This window comes from Orcinus orca, chromosome 10, assembly GCF_937001465.1.
Source record: "Orcinus orca chromosome 10, mOrcOrc1.1, whole genome shotgun sequence".
In the NCBI taxonomy this organism is placed as follows: Eukaryota; Metazoa; Chordata; class Mammalia; order Artiodactyla; family Delphinidae; genus Orcinus; species Orcinus orca.
In genome coordinates this window covers 74,980,225-74,999,428 of record NC_064568.1, presented here as the reverse complement: position 1 = coordinate 74,999,428, position 19,204 = coordinate 74,980,225, and the positions used below count along the sequence as shown (strand labels likewise).

Genomic DNA, 19,204 nt, shown 5'->3' with positions numbered 1-19,204 from the left:
TGTTATTTATAAGCTTTGTGACATTGGGCAAGTCAGTTAACCTCTCTGTGCTTCAGTTTCACATCAGAAAAATGAGTCTATCAGTGCCTATCTCAAAAAGGCTTTTGTGAGAATCAAATGAGCCGATATGCATAAAAAACTAAAAAAAGGGTCCAGCATACAGCAATTGCTTGTAATTGCTGTACAGCTATTACTGTCTAAAATGTGGGGCTGTTGCTTGCTACAGTTTTGTGTGTCACAGTATGCTATGCCTCCTTGGATGCATTATTTTTATTCACTCCTCCCAATCAGCTTATTGGTAATTGTTATCCTCATTTCACAGAGGAAGCATCTGAAACTCAGAAAGTTTCAGTAACTGGCCCAAAGCCGCCCAGCTAGTGGGATTTGCACCTGGATTTGCTCTAATCCAGAGACTGACCCTTAACAACCACCCCTGCTACGTCTCTTGGTAAAAGCCCACCAAGACCGTCCAAAGTAACAACTCCATCCCTTCCTCTTGCTCCAGGTTCCCGCCGGCATCCAGGACCCGCCTGTCTGAGAAACTCCCTGTCACAAGGCCATCACCAAGAGGCCACTTGTCCCTGTGTTGTCAGTCCCCAGCATGGAGGAAACCCAGATAACACCCCCACCGTCGGTCCCCAGCTGGTCCTCAACCTCCACCCAGGACCAGTCCTTCACTGCCGGCCAAGCTTCAAGCACAGGCCCACAGCCCTCAAAGTCCTCTGTCATCCCACCCCCAGTGAAGTCCAAGGGCCCGAGTTCCGGGGCTGGGGTACGTCGGATGCGCAGGATCATCGCTGAGGATGCTGAGTGGTCAGTGGCCATTGTGCCCCTCCTCACAGAACTCTGCATTCAACACATTGTCAAGAACTTCCAGAGTGAGTCTGTCCCTGCCTCGGTCGGGAGACAAGGCCAGGAGTGGGGCCCAGTGGGCGGGGACTGCCTGGAGGTGAGGCCTCAGAGCTGGGTCCTGGGGCAGCCCCTGCCCTCCCACACAGCATCCTCATCCCCACTCAGCACCTCCCTTCCCCCCTCCCCAGAGGCCAAGACAGTTTCTCTGGCCGTCCCCACTTGCAGGTCCCACCAGGCTCCCACACACACTGTGCCCTCCATGTCTATGCCTGTTTCTCGACTGTCCCACTCTCTCCAACAAAGCCCAGCCCAAGCCATACCTACCTCCTCCTCCAGAAAGCCCTCCCTGATTGATCGTCCTCCACTCTCTCGGAGTCTTCCATGGCGTGTACAGGTTCTTGGTTTGTTCTGTACTTTAGTCTCTGTAAATGTTCATCCTTTTCAAAGATGAGTTGCCAACCTCTCTTACCAGATGGGGAGCTCTGTGAGGACAGGGCCATCATTTTGTCTACAGCACTTGTCACCACCAGACCTACAATACATTCGTTTGACTTGTTTAGAGTCGCCTCTGCTCATGAGATGGAGCAGCTTCCTCTGTTTTGTTCACTCTTGTATCCTCAGCACTTAGAACAGTGTGTGGTGCATAGTAGGTGCTCAAAAAAACATTTTGTTTTGAAATGAATGAATCAAATCAAACTGGGAGCCTCTGAAGTCAGGGATTGTCTCCTCTACTAGATTAAGGAATAACTGAGGGCTGGACCTGAGATTCTGCCTCAGACTGGGAGCTCCCTGAGACCAAATGCTAAGATATCTACCTTCAACTGGGAACAACCCAGAGTCAGGGGTGATATCTCCCTCCTCAGGTTGAGCCTCCCTGAGAATAAAGTCTGCCTCCTCTCTCAGACTGGGCTTCCCTAAAGACAGGGGGTCTTCCCTTTCCTGGGTGCCCCCAGACAGGCTCAGCTCAGGGTAGCATGTGCAGCGTCCCCAACACTGTGACTCCTATTTCTGTTCCCAAAGACAACCCTATCCTGAAGCAGCTGCTCCCAGAGCATCAGAAGAAGGTCCTGAACCAACTGTCCCCCGACCTGCCGCTGGCTGTGACCGCCAACCTGATAGAGGATGAGAACTACTGGCGCCGCTGCTGCACGCAACGCTGGCCCGTGTGCCACGTGGACGAGCACGGCGGCAGCTGGAAGCGCATGTTCTTCGAGCTGCACCTGGAGAACCTGCTGAAGCACTTCATCCCCGGCACCACGGACCCTGAGGTGATCCTCAGCCTGCTGCCGCTCTGCAGGAACTACGTGCACACGATCCGGGTGGATCAGTTCCTTCCGCCCGTGCAGCTCCCGCCCCCACTTCGGGGCGGGGATCAGTCCGACTCCAGCAGTGAAGGAGAGATGGAGGAGGAGCCGGCCATGGGCCACTACCAACTGGGCGACCTGGTGGCTGGCCTGAGCCACCTGGAGGAGCTGGACCTGGTGTACGGTGTCAAGGACTGTGGCATGAACTTCGAGTGGAACCTCTTCCTCTTCACCTACCGCGACTGCCACTCCCTGGCAGCCACAGTCAAGGCATGCCACACGCTCAAGGTACCACCTGCCATTCTCAGCATCTCTCTGATTTGATTCCCTCTTCCCTTCCCTTCCTCTTGTATCCCCACCTTCTTCTCCTATTTCCTTCTCGCTCATTGACCAAGTGTCCTTTTTCTTTCTTTTTTTTTTTTTGGCTGCGTTGGGTCTTCGTCACTGGGCGCGGGCTTTCTCTAGTTGCAGTGAGCAGGGGCTGCTCTTCGTTGCGGTGCATGGGCTTCTCATTGCGGTGGCTTCTTTTGTTGCGGAGCACAGGCTCTAGGCACGCAGGCTTCAGTAGTTGCAGCACTCGGGCTTAGTAGTTGCGACACATGGGCCCTAGAGCGCAGGCTCAGTAGTTGTGGCGCACGGGCTTAGTTGCTCCTCGGCATGTGGGATCTTCCCGGACCAGGGCTCAAACCCGTGTCCCCTGCATTGGCAGGCGGATTCTTAACCACTGCGCCACCAGGGAAGTCCCTGACCAAGTGTCCTCTTATGCACTCTGCACCAAGCTGGGTTCTGGGGATGCAGAGATGCACAAGGCACTGCCCTGCCCATTCACCAGCCATTTAGTCATCCAACACACATCTGCACTCCAGGCCCTGTCCTAGGTGCTGAAGATTCAATCATGAGCACAATTATACCATTTGTGCCCTCCAGCTAACAGTCTGGTGGGGATAAAAGGCAGTAATCAGCAATCATATAAATGTAAAATTGCAACTCGAACAGAGTTGCCAGATTTACCAAATAGAAATATAGGACATCCAGTTAAATTTGAATTTCAGATACACAACGAATATTTTTTTAGTTTAAGCATGTCCCAAATATTCTGGTTGGAAGAGAGAGAGCCTGCCAAGAAATCAGAGGTGGGAGAGAAGAAGGACACAGCACTGTGTCCCAGAGCCGAGGGATGCTTTTCAAGAAAGGGGTGAGCAGCAGGGAAGTGGGATGGAGCTGAGGACCGGATTTAGCAAACTTGGAGGTCACTGGGTGGAAGCTGTGTCAATGGAATGCCAGGAGCAGAGGCCAGATTGGAGTGGTTTATGGAGAGAGTGGGAAGTGAGGAAACGGAATGACCATGATCAGGTTTTTCAAGAACTTGGCTGTGAATGGGGGAGAAAGTAGAGCAGTAACAGATGAGGGGGTTAGGTTTTCTTAAGAAGAAATTTGCATGTGTTTAAAAACAATGTATAAAAACAAAAATAAACAAATAGTCAAATGTATAGGCTTTTGCACAGCAAAGGAAACCATAAACAAAATGAAAAGACAACCTACAGACTGGGAGAAAATATTTGCAAATGATGCAACCAACAAGGGCTTAATTTCCAAAATATACAAACAGCTCGTACAACTTAATAACCAAAAAAACAACCCAATCAAAAAATGGGCAGAAGACCTAAAAAGACATTTCTCCAAAGAAGACATAGAGATGGCCAACAGGCACATGAAAATATGCTCAACTTTTCTAATTATTAGAGCAATGAAATCAAAACTACAGTGAGGTATCACCTCACACCAGTCAGCATGGCCATCATTTAAAAGTCTACAAATAATAAATGCTGGAGAGGGTATGAAGAAAAGAGAACACTCCTACATTCATTGCTGGTGGGAATGTAAATTGGTACAGCCACTGTGGAGAACAGTATGGAGGTTCCTTTAAAACCTAAAAATACAGTTACCATATGATTCAGCAGTCCCACTCTTGGGCATATATCCAGAGAAAACTCTAATTCGAAAAGATATATGCACCCCAGTGTTCACAGTTGCATTATCTACAATAGCCAAGACATGGAAGCAACCTAAATGAATGAATAAAGAAGATGTGGTATATATAAACAATGGAATACTACTTAGCCATAAAAAAGAATAAAATAATGCCATTTGCAGCTACATGGATGGACCTAGAGATTATCATGCTAAGTGAAGTAAGTCAAACAAAGACATACCATATGATATCACTTATATGTGGAATCTAAAATATGATACAAGATATTTACAAGACAGAAATAGACTCACAGACATTGAAAACAAACTTATGGTTACCAAAGGAGAAGGGGTGTGGGAGGGATAAATTAGGAGTTTGGGATTAACAGATACACACTATTATATATAAAATAGATAAGGTCCTACTGTATAGCTCAGGAAACTATATTCAATATCCTGTAACAAACCATAATGGAAAAGAATATGAAAAAGAATCACTTTGCTGTATACCAGAAACTAACACAACATTATAAATCAACTATACTTCAATAAAATAATGAAAAATAAAAAAAACAAAAGTAAAAAATGAAACCAATGTAAAGCTCCACCCAATTGCAAGAAGGGAGCTGAGTACAGGAGAGAGGCACAGGTTCATTGACCAAGGAAGGTTCCTGAGAAGACAGGAAGAATGGGGTCTAGAGGTGAGGTAGGGCGGTTGGCTCCAGGCAGAGGGGAGAGTGGATGTGGTGGGTTGCAGTGGATTTATGTTTGGGATTAGGAAAAGAAAGGGTTCCTACTCAATGGCTGAGGAGACCCACCTCAGGCTGTAGGGTAAGGGGCTGGAGAAGGTTGAAATCGTTGTTGTTGTAGATTATGAGAGAGTATATTGTCCAGAGAAGCAGAGTTGAGTTGGCACTCAGCACTGAGGGCCTATTGGTGGTTCCAGTGATACCAGCCAGTCCTGTGATGTGACGTTTTCCATCATGTCAGTTGCTTGGGCCCAGACATACAGGAGATAGAGTGGGGTTGATCCACAGTGGAGCTTTGCCAGATAGAGGCAATAAAAAAGAGGGACAAAAGATTCAGAGCTGGCTAAGAGGGATGTAGAGAGAGGAGAGGACTGAAGGACGGGGAGGCCAGCCACTCAGAGGTCTCAAGGCAGAGGGAGCAGCGGGCCAAGCCAGTGAAAAGCAAAGGGACAGGGGTCCCACCTCCGATATTCATAATGCTAGTCCCACCTCCTTTCTTTTATCTTTTTTCTTCATCCCATCCATTTACTGTTTCTCAACGTTTCCCACGTTCTCCCTGGTTCTTACCCTGGCACTCTCCTTCAGAGAGTTCCTCTCCTTGCCACGGTGGAGCTTAGCTGGCTGAGGAGGGTGCAGTGAGGGGCTGCGGCATCCAACAGGCCTGGATTCAAAACCTGCCTCCACAGCTTAATCATTGTGCGACTCTGGGCAAATGATGTATCTGCTCAAAGCCTCCATTTTCTACTGTAAAATGGAGAGAACTTGTTCCATCTCACTGGGATGCTGAGGGTTAGGGATATGGCTATGGAATGTTCTAGCAGCATGCCCAGCACATAGTCATTTCTCAATAAGTGGTAGTCTTTACCCCCTACTAGGTGCTGCCAATTCTGCACCACCGTGTCACGCTGGGTAGGCCCGCCCTGCCCAAGAGCCAGCCAGGTGGCCGAACCCCTCATCCATTACCGCTCTACCTTTCTCCCCCTTCCCAGCCAAGTTCTTGAAAGAGAAGAACTCCTCCTCCCTGGGGCTCCCTCCTCTACCTGCAGGAGGCAGGCAGGCAGGCAGATGATTCCTGGCTGCAGGGTGCTGTGGCCCCTCTGCCTGCCCACAGATCTTCAGGCTGACCCGAAGCAAGGTGGACGACGACAAGGCCCGCATCCTCATCTGCAGCCTCCTGGACCACGCGGCCCTAGAGGAGCTGGACCTGTCACACAACCTCATCGGAGACCGGGGCGCGCGCGCCGCCGCCAAGCTGCTGGGCCACAGCCGCCTGCGCGTGCTCAACCTCGCCAACAACCAGGTGCGCGCGCCCGGCGCCCAGTCGTTGGCTCACGCCCTGGCGCACAACAGCAACCTCGTCTCCCTCAGCCTGCGCCTCAACTGCATCGAGGATGAGGGCGGCCAGGCGCTCGCCCACGCCCTGCAGACCAACAAGTGCCTCACCACACTGCACCTCGGGGGCAACGAGCTGTCCGAGCCCACTGCCACGCTCCTCTCCCAGGTGCTGTCCGTCAACACCACGCTCACTAGCATCAACCTGTCCTGCAACCACATCGGGCTGGTGAGCCACCGCTTCCGGGACAGGCAGGGCCAAGGGGAGGCCCTGGGGCCTTGGGAGGCGGGAGTGGAATCCGATTGCTGTGGGGTACGTAGAGGATAATTGTTAGGATCACAGCCTTTACCCGGTTATCAGCCCAGCTCTGCCATTTAGCACTTGGTTAAGTTACTTAACCTTTTGGGGCCTCCATCTCCTCCTCTGTAAAATGGGAATAATAATAGCATCTACTTCTAAGTGTTGTTACTGGGAGGATTAAATGAGTTATGCTTGTAAAGCAGTTATCCATTGCAGGCACTGGCTAGGTCCTCAGTAACTGCTAGCTGTTACTATTACTCGGGGTTCTATAGTATGGATACTGGGTGCCTATGCTAGGCACCCAGTATCCATTCGTTGTTCTTTAACCCTCGCAGTTATCTAGTAAAATGTGTATTCTTAACCCCACTTTACAGATGGAAAACTGAACCTCAGAGAGGTTAGTGAGTTGCCCGAGAGCATCCAGTCAGGTTGAAGGCCTGGATCCTTTCCAACAGACAATGTCTTTCAAATCTTGACCAAGTCTCAGAGTAACAAATGCAATTAACATGAACACCTAGTGAACGTATACATCAATATAACAGAATTGAAAGTTACTTGTACTGCTTGTGATGTATACTGATGATTTCCTTTATAATGTACACGGCTTCATTAAAAACAAAAATGCTCTGTGACCCATTGAATTGACTTTGCAACACGCTGTTGGATCACAACCTTAGAAGAGCAGCATTCTGCCTCCCAATGTGGAATTTTTCACATTAGGCCTGGCCCACCCAACCCAGAAGGGGCTGGAGCTGTAGGAACTAGCGAGGACAGCCCTCCATGTACTCCAGTTAGGGCCCTGCACCCTCTACCAAACCTCCCCCGAGGACAGTCTTACTCACATAGACACTGTCTCCAGAGGGGCGCTCTTGGCTACAAGTAACAGAAAGCTTAATCGGGAAATGGCTTAAACAAGAGGAATATTCATTGTGTCCCATAATCAGAAGCCTGGGGGAAGGGGGCTCTGGGGTTGGTGAGATCCTTGGCTCAGCACCGTCCTCTGCTCTGCCCACCTAACCACACAGCCACGTCCTCTCTTGTGCGACTCTCATGAGCCCAAGATGGTGGCTGCATTTTCCATTGGGCCACGCTCAGAGGCAGAAAAAGGGAGACCACTACTCTCTTTTGTTCTCTTTTATGAGGAGAAACTTCCCAGAAGTCACTCCCTCCAGACTTCCTCCTCATATCTCACAAGCCAGATTTGTCTCACGTGCTCATGGCTGAACCAGAGGAGCGGAATCACCATCACTGACATAGCGCCATGTTTTTCAAACCACTGGGGTTGAAAAATCAATTTAGTGAACTTTGAGCACCATTTTTCTCCGGGAATAGGATGGAACAGGATAGAATAGGATAGAAAATGTCAGTGCCACACAAATAGGTTAAGAATTGTTTTGTGAACCTGTTGTTTCAGTCACATCTGTATAAACATGTGTATGTGCGTACACACCCGCGTGTGTGATTCTGGGTAGTGGCGGAAAGTGATGCTTTCCTTTGTATTCCTGAACCAGGATGGCGGGAAGCAGCTTCTAGAAGGCATGTCAGACAACAAGACCCTCCTGGAGTTTGATTTGCGCCTGTCAGGTATCGCCCAGGAGAGCGAGTATCTCATCGGCCAGGCCCTCTGTGCCAACCGTGAAGCAGCCCGCCAGCGGGCCCTGAGTTCCAGCCACGGCCAAGGGCCCTGAGAACCTGGCGGGATAAGATGGGGACAGGGCTGGGGCAGTGAGCAGACCTGGGTCACTGCCCTAGCCCCATCCCTCATTTCATGCCCCTGCCATGCCTGCTGCACAGTGTCACACTGGTCTGGAGGGAGTGGGGAGGGAGACCAAGAATATCTTTGGGATGAGTGATCAAGGGTTGTGCAGATAAAGATGTGAGGAGAGGAAGGGGCCTGGGATAGGGGTAGGAAATAGGACTTAGCCCTGGTACGCATGGAGAGGATATTACCGGACTCACTGAAATGACTGACTTCTCCCAAGAATGGGGAAGGCAAAGCAGACTCTAAGGGACTGTGCCGGCCCAGACTCTCCCACAGGGGTCACCCATCTCCCTGACCACCCTCCTCCCCACCATTTTTCTCTCTACCAAACAGATCCTTGACCTCTTGACCTTCAAACACACTCTCTCTCTCCACCCCCACCCACCCCCCGCCAGGCTACAGCATAGCTTTGCCTGGCTCTTCCACCATCACCCCTGCCGGTGCCACCTCCCCCTTGCTTAACTCCCGCTTAAGTCATCCAGTTCTACAAGCCACGCCATCCCTAATCCATTCCCTTCAACCTGGGAAGGGGGAAACAGAGGTGACAGGAGGGGCTCAGACCCATCGGCCTCCCCAGATTGCTGCTCACGGACGGGGAGATGGCGAGAGAGGTGCGACACTGGGAAGGGAAGTCAGTGAGTCATCTGCAACTTTATTATCCACCAGTTTGATTTATACAATCTTTGCGCTTGGAAATCCACGACAGAAAGGCCACAGTGTGATGCACCCAGTTGACAGAGACCTGTCTTCTCCCCAGCCAGGCCCAGCCCACCCCACAAGCCCTTGTCCCCAGGACACATGAAACCTTCCAGGCATCCTCCATGAGTCCCCGTCACTCTGTGGCCGCCCGCCTTGGGGCCACACCCACGGGAATCACATCTACCCACAGGGCCACAAGAGGCCCTGATGATGGATTCAGGCAGAGCCCCATCTCCCATCCTCCTCGGGCTGAACCTCCAGCCCTGTGTTTCCAGAGGGTGTGTCATGGGCTGCACCCACAGCCTTGGGGCGCTTTCCAGGGACTCCTTCCAACAAGCAGAGCACCAAAGGGGGCTTGGCAGTGACCGCACGTGTGTGCCTGTCTGGGCAACCTTGAGTCTGTCTGTGCCTGACACCCTCTGACAGTTCCGAGTGCAAACGTGTAGGTGTGAGGGTGTGTGAGTGTGTGTGTACATAGCCACAGCTGCTAGCAGAGGGTCTAATTAGAGAAACAAGAACATTCAGTGTAAAGTTTAATTTTAGAGATTAGTTAATTTTCTGGTTTTGTTTTCCCTGGCAATCAATAAAGCTACCAAGAAAACAGACCACAGAATTGGTTTCTCTCTAAGTCTGTGCATATGTGGGAGGTGTGAGGCTGTCTGTGTGAGAAGACCTAGGCAGAAATGGTCAATACAGGCAAAAATAATAACAGCCCCTCCCCTTTCCCCCTCCTCCCAGCTCAGGTTCTGTCTCAGGAATGGCCCGGAGGCAGGAGGAGCCGAGTTCCTCCCTCCTTGGAGCCATGAGGTGGCCAGGATGCCCCACACAAGGGAGTGACATCCGGGTGCCAGCTGGCCAAGAACTGGGTCCTGAGGCCACAGCTCACCACCTGTACCTTGAAGATGTCCGTTCAGAGGAAACTGGTACTCCAACCCCCAGGCCCCTGGAGAGCACAGTGCTGGCGGGTAGGTGGCACTGCTGCCCAGGGAAACCTAGTGGGCAGCTGTTCCCCTCCTCCCCAAGCCTCCTCTTCTCCGGCCTCCTCTCTCTTCCCACTCAGCCATCTCCACCTGAAAGTTAGGCTCAACCCTGATGGGCCACAGGCCGTGGTGTCCCCACAATCTGTGGTGCCCAGTCCCCCAGGAAAGGAGCTTAGGGGAGCCAGAGGAGATGTTGCATAGGTGGAGGCCATACCCTTGGGGGGTACAGGCCTGGCTAGGCTGGAGGAAGAGGGGAGAGGCTGGAGGAGGGAAAGGGGCAGCTCTGATGGCTCAGGTGACATGAGGAGCATCAGGGGTGAGCCATGTTGGAGGCCTGAGGGTTTTCCTCTCCAGCTGGAAATGTGAGCCCCTTCCCTGGGCACTGTCAGCTGGGAAAACATTAGCCAGGGGATTTGGGAGGGCAGGGGGTTTGCACACAGACATGCACACGGAAGCACATCAGGGTAGGAGTAGTGGGGGAACAGCGCACAGGGCCAGCGCCCTGCGGCCGTGGCAGTTTGCCCCTTTGAAGACCCTGGGACACACAGCAGGGCTTCAGCTCATGGGCTAGGGGAGGACAGAGGGGTCGGGCAAGATTTAGAGAATTCCTGCCTCTGACCCTGCCACTGGAAATGAGTCTTTCTCCAGCTGGGGTTCCTGACAAGGTCCTCAGCCCTGCAGAGGCTCTGCTTGCACACGACCACTCTCCACTCTTCCCCACAAGTTCGGGGGAGGCAAGGGCCGTCCCCCACAGACACCCCGACCTTTGGGGGGTCTTTTCACGACCCTCTCCTCTGTGACTCCCACTAGCTTCCTGAGTTCCCCCTTGTCACCCAGGCCTATCTCCTGCTCTCCCCACTTAGTCATTCATTCACCTTGGTCAGCTGGAAGGAATGCTGCCTGGGTGGTCTCCCACCCTCTCTGAAGGGAGTGCCCTCCCAGAACCCAGGGGACGAGGCTACAGTTTAAAGGACTGAGGTGCACTGCCCTCCGCAGTTTGCCTTGCCCCTCACCCCTGGCAACAGCTCTTCAGAGCCAGGGAGCAGGAGGGGAGGGAGAGGTGTGAAATCTGCGTGGTGAGTACAGTCCCCTCCAGGACCCAGCCTCCCAGGGCCCAGTGAGATAAACAACAGCAGAGGGAGTGGCAGAGAGGAAACCCCGGGCCAGCGCCAAGAAGAGATCAACATTTCCATGGCTTTGAGATGGAGTATCGAGGCTGACACCTGCCCAGGCCTCAGACCCACTGAATTCATTAGCTTGGATGGAAGCCAGCCCTGCTCTTCTCCAAACCACTGCCCCCTCGGTAGAGAGAGGCCCCAGCGGGGCCAGGCTGCGGAGGAAGGAAAGCCCCAATTGCCCTTCCCCTGGCCTGTAAACCTCCCCAGCTGCAAAGCGAGGGCCTCTCCCTTGAGGCGAGGCCCAACGCGGGTGCCACGGCAGTCTCCACGTAACAGTCATTAGATCCGTTGAAAGGCGGGACTGGAAATTCCGAGTGTGCGAGTATGCGTGTGGGAAGTGGAGGTGTCCCCCTAGGAACTCAGGGGCGGGGCTGGAAGAGACAACTCTGCCGGGGCGGGATTCCCCCCCCTCCCCACAGCTGTCTATGTTCAGGAAAGGCGGGTGTGGGGGGGTGCTCGAATCGGCCCCTTCGGGGTCTGTCCCTTGCCCCCTCGCCTCCCCCCACCCCACCCGCACCGTGCCCAGCACAGCCTCGGCCACATTCTTGACTCCCCCTGCTACACGCAGGGAGCACCATCCGGCGAGGGGCAGTGAGGCGGCCGTTGGGCCGGTCCAGGGCCCCGGGGTCACAGTGAGGTCTCTACGCAGGAGCCGTGGCGGTGCAACGGCCGGTGGCCGTGGCCCAGACATCCCTCCTGCCGGTGCACGATGAGCACGGGGAAGTAGAGGGCGTCGTGGTAGGGCGGCGGCGGCCCGCCCTCCTCCTCGTCTTCGTCGTCCTCGTCGTCCCCCATGCTGGCCTGGCTGGACAGCCGCGTCTGCTCGGTGGGGCAGCTCGCCTCGTTGACGCTCCCGCTCCGGCTGCGCCACAGGCAGCTGCGCCGGGAGCCATAGAGGCGGCCTAGGGAGAAGCGGCTGCCCCCGCAGCCTGCCCCGCCGCCAGGCCCCGGTCCGGCCCGAGGGCTGGCGCAGATGCTAAGAGCGCTGCGCGAGAAGATGGACGAGCTGCTGACGGCGCGCTGGCAGTGCTCGCAGCTGCGCCTGTACGGGGCCAGGCCCGCTGCGCCTGGGCCACCCACCCCACCGTAGCGGCACGTGGGCGCGTAGCCGCCCGCCGCGCCCCCAGCACAGCGCGCGCCCAGCCCCGCCAGGTCCATGAGCACCGCCTCCGAGTAGCTGGGCACCAGCTGCTGGTTGGAGCGGATGTGCCACTCGAGCTCCGTGCTGTCCACCGTGTTGACCCGCGGCAGGCGGTGCGTGAGCGGGGGCAACAGCTCGTCGCTGGGGCTGAGGCCGCCGCCCGCGCTGCCGCTGGCCGAGCTCGGGCCCTCCAGGCCGAAAAGCTTCTCCACGTGGTAGTGCGCATAGGCCGTGCGGTACTCGGCCAGCACGCGCAGCGGCCATGACAGCGTGAGCAGCGCCGCAGCCCAGAAGGCCGACGAGCAGGCGTACCAGGGTGGCCTGGCCGGGTCGGGGAAGGCCACCATGAATTCGCGGAAGTCCACGTTCTTGAGGTGCATGCCCTCGCGCGCCTCCATGTAGTCGTCCAAGCCCTCGTTCTCGGCGAAGAAGCGCGCGCGCTGGCACAGGTACGCGTTCTCGGCCTCCACGCTGGCGAAACTGAAGCACTTGGTGAAGCGCAGGCGCGTGGCAGGCGCGCCCTCCAGCCCCACCAGCGCCTTGGACACGTCGCGGACGCCACAGCGCTCGTAGTCGAACTCGGCCTCGGCCACGTGCGTGTTGACGCGCTCATGGTAGACCTGTGGCGCCGGGGAAGGCGGCAGGAGTCGCTTCTCTCCGCTTACCCTCCTCCGCCCCATCACTGCTCTTGATCAAATCCTCAGCCTGTCCTGGTTTAGCTCCCGGTTGGGGCCAGGTAAGATCTTACCGGGTTTATAGAGACATTGAGGCCCTCAGCTTCCTCAGTGAGTTAGAGATGAGGGCGGGGCTAGGAACTCATCCCTACTTATGTGCCTTCTCACTTTAACTAAGCCCTGCTCCGTCTAGGGGTCAGTCCCAGGCCCTGCATTGTCCCTCCGGCTTGCCTGATCCTTTTGCCACTGCATCTTTTGTCCCACGCTGCCCCCTCATCACCCCAAACAGCCTACCCGTCTTCCCTTTTACAAGTGTTTCCAAATGGGCCCCCCAGAGGAGGTCCCTGTGGACCCCCTTTGTCTCTGGTCTCCCTGCTGCCACCTTTAGCTAGTACCCGGCCTCCCTCCTGATCCTCACAGGGCCCAAGCTTTGTTTACCCAGCCCAATCCTGAGACAGTGGAGAGGTCCCCCTTATCTGGGAAAATCTCCTCTTCCACCAGGGCTCTAATATGCCTAATCCCAGCAGGTATACGGAGTGCTGCTTGACACCCCCTCCATGCCTCCCAGGCCTACCTCCACCTTTTTGCCAGCTGACCCCCACCTCTGGGAGCCTCACACTTGGGATCCACAGCCCTGAGTTTGCGTCTAGCACTACCACTTAGAAGCTGCAGAACTTGGGCAAGTCACTGAGCTCAGGTCTCTTTAACTGTGAAAGAGGACTTGGTAGCAGGCGCCTCACTAATCAGCCTGTGAGGCTGTGCATGTGAAACACCTCCAACCATTAAGCACTAAACCATACAGACCCTGGAGCCAGACTGCCAGGGTTCAAATCCCAGCTCCACCACACACTAGCTGTTTGACCTTAGGTAAGTTACTGAACCTCTCCAAGCCTCAGTTTCCTCATCTGTAAAATGGGGGTAATAGTTACCTACCTCATAGGGTTATCATGAGGGTTAAATAAATGATTTGACATTTGTAAAGTAGTTAGAGCAGACCCTGGCTGCTAGTAAGTGTTTGCCGTTATAATTACGGTGGGTGTTATTGTCCTCCTGTTGCAGTGCCCACAAGAACTCACTGCTGCCTGTGCTCCTCCCCCTCAGGACAGTCGAGCAGGGTCCCAGCACCCCCTCCCACCTGGACTGGCCTCTGCTCCCCTCCAGTTCCTCACCTGGGTGGTGGTGTAGGCATCTCCATTGCGGTATCGGGTGACCTGGCGGGTGCGGCGGACATAGTGGTAGCTGATGGCCTTCCACCAGATACATGGCGTGGCCTGCTGCATGCGGCCCACACGCTCCCGCACGCTGCTCACATCCACGCGGTGCTGCAGCTCATGGCGGGCTTGGCAATGCCAGCACTCCACCAGGTAGACAGCGTACAGCATGAGCAGGAAAGCCAGGGGGATGTAGACATAGCCGTTGGAGCAGGGGCTGTCGTGGTACATGAGGCTGTTGCCCTGGTAGGCGCTGCTGAAGGTGAGGCGGGTCACCGTGGTGACGTGGCACCAGGCCACGGCCCCCAGGCAGCCGTACATGAGCAGCGAGAGGAGCAGGCACTTCCAGTGGGACTCACGGCAGAGGGACTTGGTGAAAGAGGGCTGGATGGGACGCTGCTGCTCAGAAGGGCAGGCAAAGGGGCCAAGATGAGTGCGGAGTGAGACGGAGTGGCAAGGCCCAGCACAGAGATGGATGGCGGGCCAGAGGCCGACACCGGCGATGACAGGCAGAGACAGACAGGAATGTGCAGAGAGAGTCAGACCAAGATGGGAGGCCAGGACCAGAGATTAACACAGAAGTAACCCAGAGTGAGCCATGAGGACAGGAAAGAGGGACGGAATACCAGTACAGAGAAGTGCAGAGGCAGAGGGATCAGAGCCAGAGATGGAGGGAGAAGGCCCAGGTGGCAGAGAAGACACAGATGGATAGGATGGCACCCAGAGAAACAGAGTCCAAAGACAGACACAGAGATGGCAATGAAACAGGAGAAGGTGTGCATAGGGAAGACAGGGAGGACAGATAGGCATCAGAGAAGGCAGGTCCCCAGCCTGGACCCCTTCCAGGTATTCCAGGAAAGGGGAGAGGGGCCCACTGACATCACCTTCCCACTTCACAGGTGGGGCTCTCCCTTCTTCCAGAACCTAGGAGGAGCCAATTCCTCTGACCCATCCACCTCCCGGTCCCTCACAGACAATTAGCCTCATACCTCCCAGGAAACCCCAAGCCCTGTCTCCTTCCCCATACTCTGGACCCCAGGTCCCCTGTGAGTCTCCCTAACATCTACCCCTGTTCTAAGATAAAAGGCAGGGGGGTTTGTGTCCCTGAGCAGCAAGTGGTCCAGGAGGATATATCCAGAAGGGCAGAGGCATGTGGCTGGGGAGAGGGGATGTGGGACAGGGGTGGGCGGGGCAGGGAGGGAGATGTTTGCAGCCCAGCCATTTGTCAAGAGAAAACGATTTTTGGTGCGGGGGTCTATTAAAGCACTGATCACGCTCTGGCCCCCAGTTGTCCCGGTGAGTTATTTACGTGTGTGGCTCCTCCACTAGACTGGGTGCTCCTGAGGGCAGGGCCTCATTCCCTGTGCATCCTGGGTGCTGGCACCCACAGCCGCTCAGTGATGAGTACTGAGTCGGATTTCTGGCGGCAGCCTGGGCTTTCCCTCTCCTCCCCGCACTGTCTAGCTTTAGGAACCCTCCACACACCCTCCTGCTGAGATCCTGACTTTTTCTTTCAATTCCCCAGGCCGGACCTGGAGGCTAGCCAAGGGAAGGGAGAGAAAGGTGGAGAGGAAGGGCACAGTAACAGACAGCAGGCCCTGGACCCGGTGTGAAATCCGAGGAAAGATCTGGAAGTACAGATAGGTAGGTGCGCTGGGAAACAGTACTCAGCACATGCAAACAAGATTAGGGGACGTGTGCCTTTCAGAGAGCCTTGTCCTGCGAGGGGAGCATATGTGCCCCTTGGTGTGCCTGAGTGTGCACTTGTCCCAGTGAGAAGGCGTGTGGAAGGGGCTCTGCCTGCGGGTCCTGCCTGTGTGCTTCTGCCCCAGTGCCGTGTGCAATGTGTGCACGAGTGTGCATGGGAGATGGAGGAGCCCCTGGTACTCTCCTCCATTTCTTTTGTCTCCAGATTCAGAGGACTGAAGAGTAGGACCCCCAACAAGGGATGTGCTGGTTACCAAAACTGGGAAGGACTCCTGGGCTCAGGGCCCCCTGGAGGGGGGCCTGCATGGATATGGGGAGAGAGAGGCGCACATCCCCCACGCACACACTCCCAGTGACTCCAGGGGGGAGATCGCCTCTGCACACATTTGACCTTTTTAGGGCCCCAACTCACGTTAACACTACCATTTCCCCCGTGAACTGGCAGGTACTCTCCTGCCTCCGCAGCCCCTACAAGTCACCCTGCCTGGCCTTCGAGATAGCATCCCCTCCGCGAAATGGGATCCCGGACACCATCCCCACCCCCACCAGCCCGGGATCCGCGAGGCTCCGCCCCTAGGCCCCTCCCCCTGCCCGGGACCCCCCGAGCCCCGCCCCCGGCGCGGCCCCTTCCCTGCCACCGCGGACAGCTCCGGCCGCCGGGTGGGGGCAGCGAGGCGGGACTGCGGCTGCGGCGGCCGGCTCGGGGTGCGGGGCGCCGGCCGCGCTGCGGCGGAACCGGCGGGGGCCGCGCGCGGCGGGGGATGGGGGTCAGGCTGCGGCCGCGCCGGGGGAAGGGGCGCCGCCGGCTCTCACCTCCTCTCGGGCGGGGCCCTCGTCCGCCGCCGCCGCCGTGGGCTCCTCCGGGACCCCGGGGCCACCGCCGCCGCCGCCGCCGCCGCCGCCGCTCTCGCCCGCGGCCGAGCCAGGGGGGGACATGGCGTAGAGGGGGCGCGTCGAGCTCAGGGCCTCCCGGGGGGCTGCCGGGGGCCGGGGGCATCCTGCGCCGGCTCTGGGGAAGGGGCGGGAGGGGGCGGGGCCCTCGCTGCTCCCCACCCCCCGCCGGGGGGAGGGGGCCGGGAAAGGGCACCACGGGTAAGGGGCTCGGGGATGGGGATGGGGAGGCGGGCTGGGGGGCCGGGCCGGGGGGGGCCGGGGCCGGGGGTGGGTGTCACCTTGAGGCCCTCGCGGCGCCGCTCCGCCTCCCGCCCGCTCCCGCCGCCGCCTTTTGTCTGAGCCGAGCTGGAGCCAGCGCGCCCCCCCTTCCTCCCAGCGCAAGAGCCCCGCCCCCGGCCCCCCAAACTCCGCCTTCCCCAAGCCTACCTAATGGCCACACCAAAGGGGAAAAGCAACAGGGGCTCCGCGCACCCCTTCCCCACTCCCAGCCCTGCTCACCACACGCACACGCACCATCCCCATCCCAGGAAGATCTAAGCCGAAACTCCTCTCGGTCTGTTTGTGGAGGGGGCGCCAGCGGTTCAACCAACATCCCTCCCCATCTTTGGTTCCCGCAAGTTCCCGGGGCTGAGAGTGGGGAAAGGAAATTGAGTCTTGGAACCCTAGGGAACAGCCTTATTCCCAGTTGGATGGTAAAGGGTTAAGGCAGGAGCCAGACTTCAGAGGCCAGACCCATCTGAACAAGGATGGGATAGGGTGAAAAGGAAAGGATTAGAGCTAAATGTGAGAAGGGACTAACAGAGGGCAGAAGAGGGGACTTTGAAACCAGCCTTCACTGAATCATCTTCCTACCCTAGGACAACAGCCCCAGAGAAGCAATGAAGTGTGTACATAGCCCTAGGCTGGAGATCAGGAAACCTGAGTACAGATTCTTAATCCTGGCTCTCTCATTAGCTGTGTGACCTTGGGCGAGTGCCTTCCCCTCTCTGAGCCTTAGTTTCCTCATCTGGGCAGTGAGAAAGTTGACTGGACAATCTCTAAGGCTCTGACTTTCTTCTGTGGGTGTAGGAGGCAAAGTCACAGGCCACAGGCCAGGCTGAGTGACTGCAGGTCGCCTGTCCCTTCATGCCATCCACCCACAGTGTTTTTCCCTGTCCCGCTTAGGGGCAGAAAGGAAACCGCCATTCATTCATTCCTGAATGCATCCATTCAATAAACAGGTATTAAGGGACTTCCCCAGTGGTCCAGTGGGTAAGATTCCATGCTCCCAATGCAGGGGGTCTGGGTTCGATCCCTAGTTTGGGAACTAGATCCCGCATGCATGCCACAACTAAGAATCCACATGCCTCAACTAAAGATCCCGTATGTCCTGATGAAGACCCGGCGCAGCCTCAATTAATAAATAAAATAAATATATATTTTTAAAAAATCACATTTACCTTAAAAAAAAAAAGGTATTAAATACCTACTGTGTGCCCTGTACAGAAATGCAAACATACAATTTCCTGTCCTCAAGGAGCACAAAGTCTAATGGGGAAGGAGGACATGGAAACCAATCATTATGATAGAATAGGATAAAGGCTACACTTGATCAATCTATGTGTGCACAGTCACTGCGGAATCCTGTTGTGTGTCATGTGTTACATTAAAGTCTTTGACATATAGTGACTTCCCCCATTTACCCACAAGAAACCAAGGCAGAAGGAGGGTTAGTGACTTATTCAAGGTCACTTGCTAGTACTCAAAGAGTGGTCCTAGAATCCAGACCTTTCCATAGGGATCTTTGGGGGTCAGAAGTCAGCTTGAGGCAAAGCCTGGATATCTGATCTTTGGGAATAGAGGAAAAGGCCACTGATGGTCCTACCTCTCCTCTGGGACAGAACAGCCTCTGCCTCCACCCACACACCCACCTCCCACTCCTGGTCCTGCCTCCATTTTCCTACTCTTCCCTTTCCAGGGAAGGTGAAGGGGGCTCAGCCTGACTGTCACTTCAGAACTATCCAGCCTACATGATCCTCCCCAGCTCAGTGAGTCCATCCTCCCTGCCAAAACAGAGGGAGGGTGTGGTCCCAAAAGGCATGGTTCTCCTTCATCCCCATGGCAGAGGAAGAATCTCACTTGATGGCTCATTCCAGTGTCTCTCTCCTACCCATGATTTTTGGGAAGTCCTGCCTACAGCTAACTCCAACCCTTCTTCTGGTATCAGTTCACTCCACCTAGTTCAGTGCTTACTGCAGATGGAGAGCAGAGGTCCTAACCCTGGCGTTTCCTAACCCAGATGGGATCTTCACATTCACCATTTAGTTGTTCTAATCTTCCTCCTGTCCCCCAGCCCCACTGCCTTCCTGACTCCATTTCAGGGGGCTTTGGAAGAGAGGTAGCCCAAGTTCTTTTGGCCAACCCCAGAGCTCCCAAGAGATAAAAGACCACCTCCCCTTTCTCCATACAC

The 19,204-nt window shown here is 55.5% G+C and overlaps 2 protein-coding genes across 2 annotated transcripts; one reads left to right on the top strand and one right to left on the bottom strand.

Moving 5' to 3' along the window:
* The first annotated feature begins 283 nt into the window (after positions 1–283).
* On the top strand, positions 284–8,923 carry TCTE1 (t-complex-associated-testis-expressed 1). The gene is made up of 4 exons (XM_004267792.3): positions 284–878; positions 1,873–2,444; positions 5,988–6,437; positions 8,021–8,923. Exons 1-4 carry the CDS (start codon positions 602–604, stop codon positions 8,195–8,197), a joined length of 1,476 nt encoding a protein of 491 aa, XP_004267840.1. The 5' UTR covers positions 284–601; the 3' UTR covers positions 8,198–8,923.
* Positions 8,904–17,367, bottom strand: TMEM151B (transmembrane protein 151B). Its single transcript, XM_004267525.3, has 3 exons — positions 16,675–17,367; positions 14,113–14,553; positions 8,904–12,889 (listed from the first exon to the last, which is right to left on the bottom strand). The coding sequence occupies exons 1-3, from the start codon at positions 16,795–16,797 to the stop codon at positions 11,756–11,758; spliced, it is 1,698 nt and encodes a 565-aa protein (XP_004267573.1). The 5' UTR covers positions 16,798–17,367; the 3' UTR covers positions 8,904–11,755.
* Positions 17,368–19,204: the final 1,837 nt, after the last annotated feature.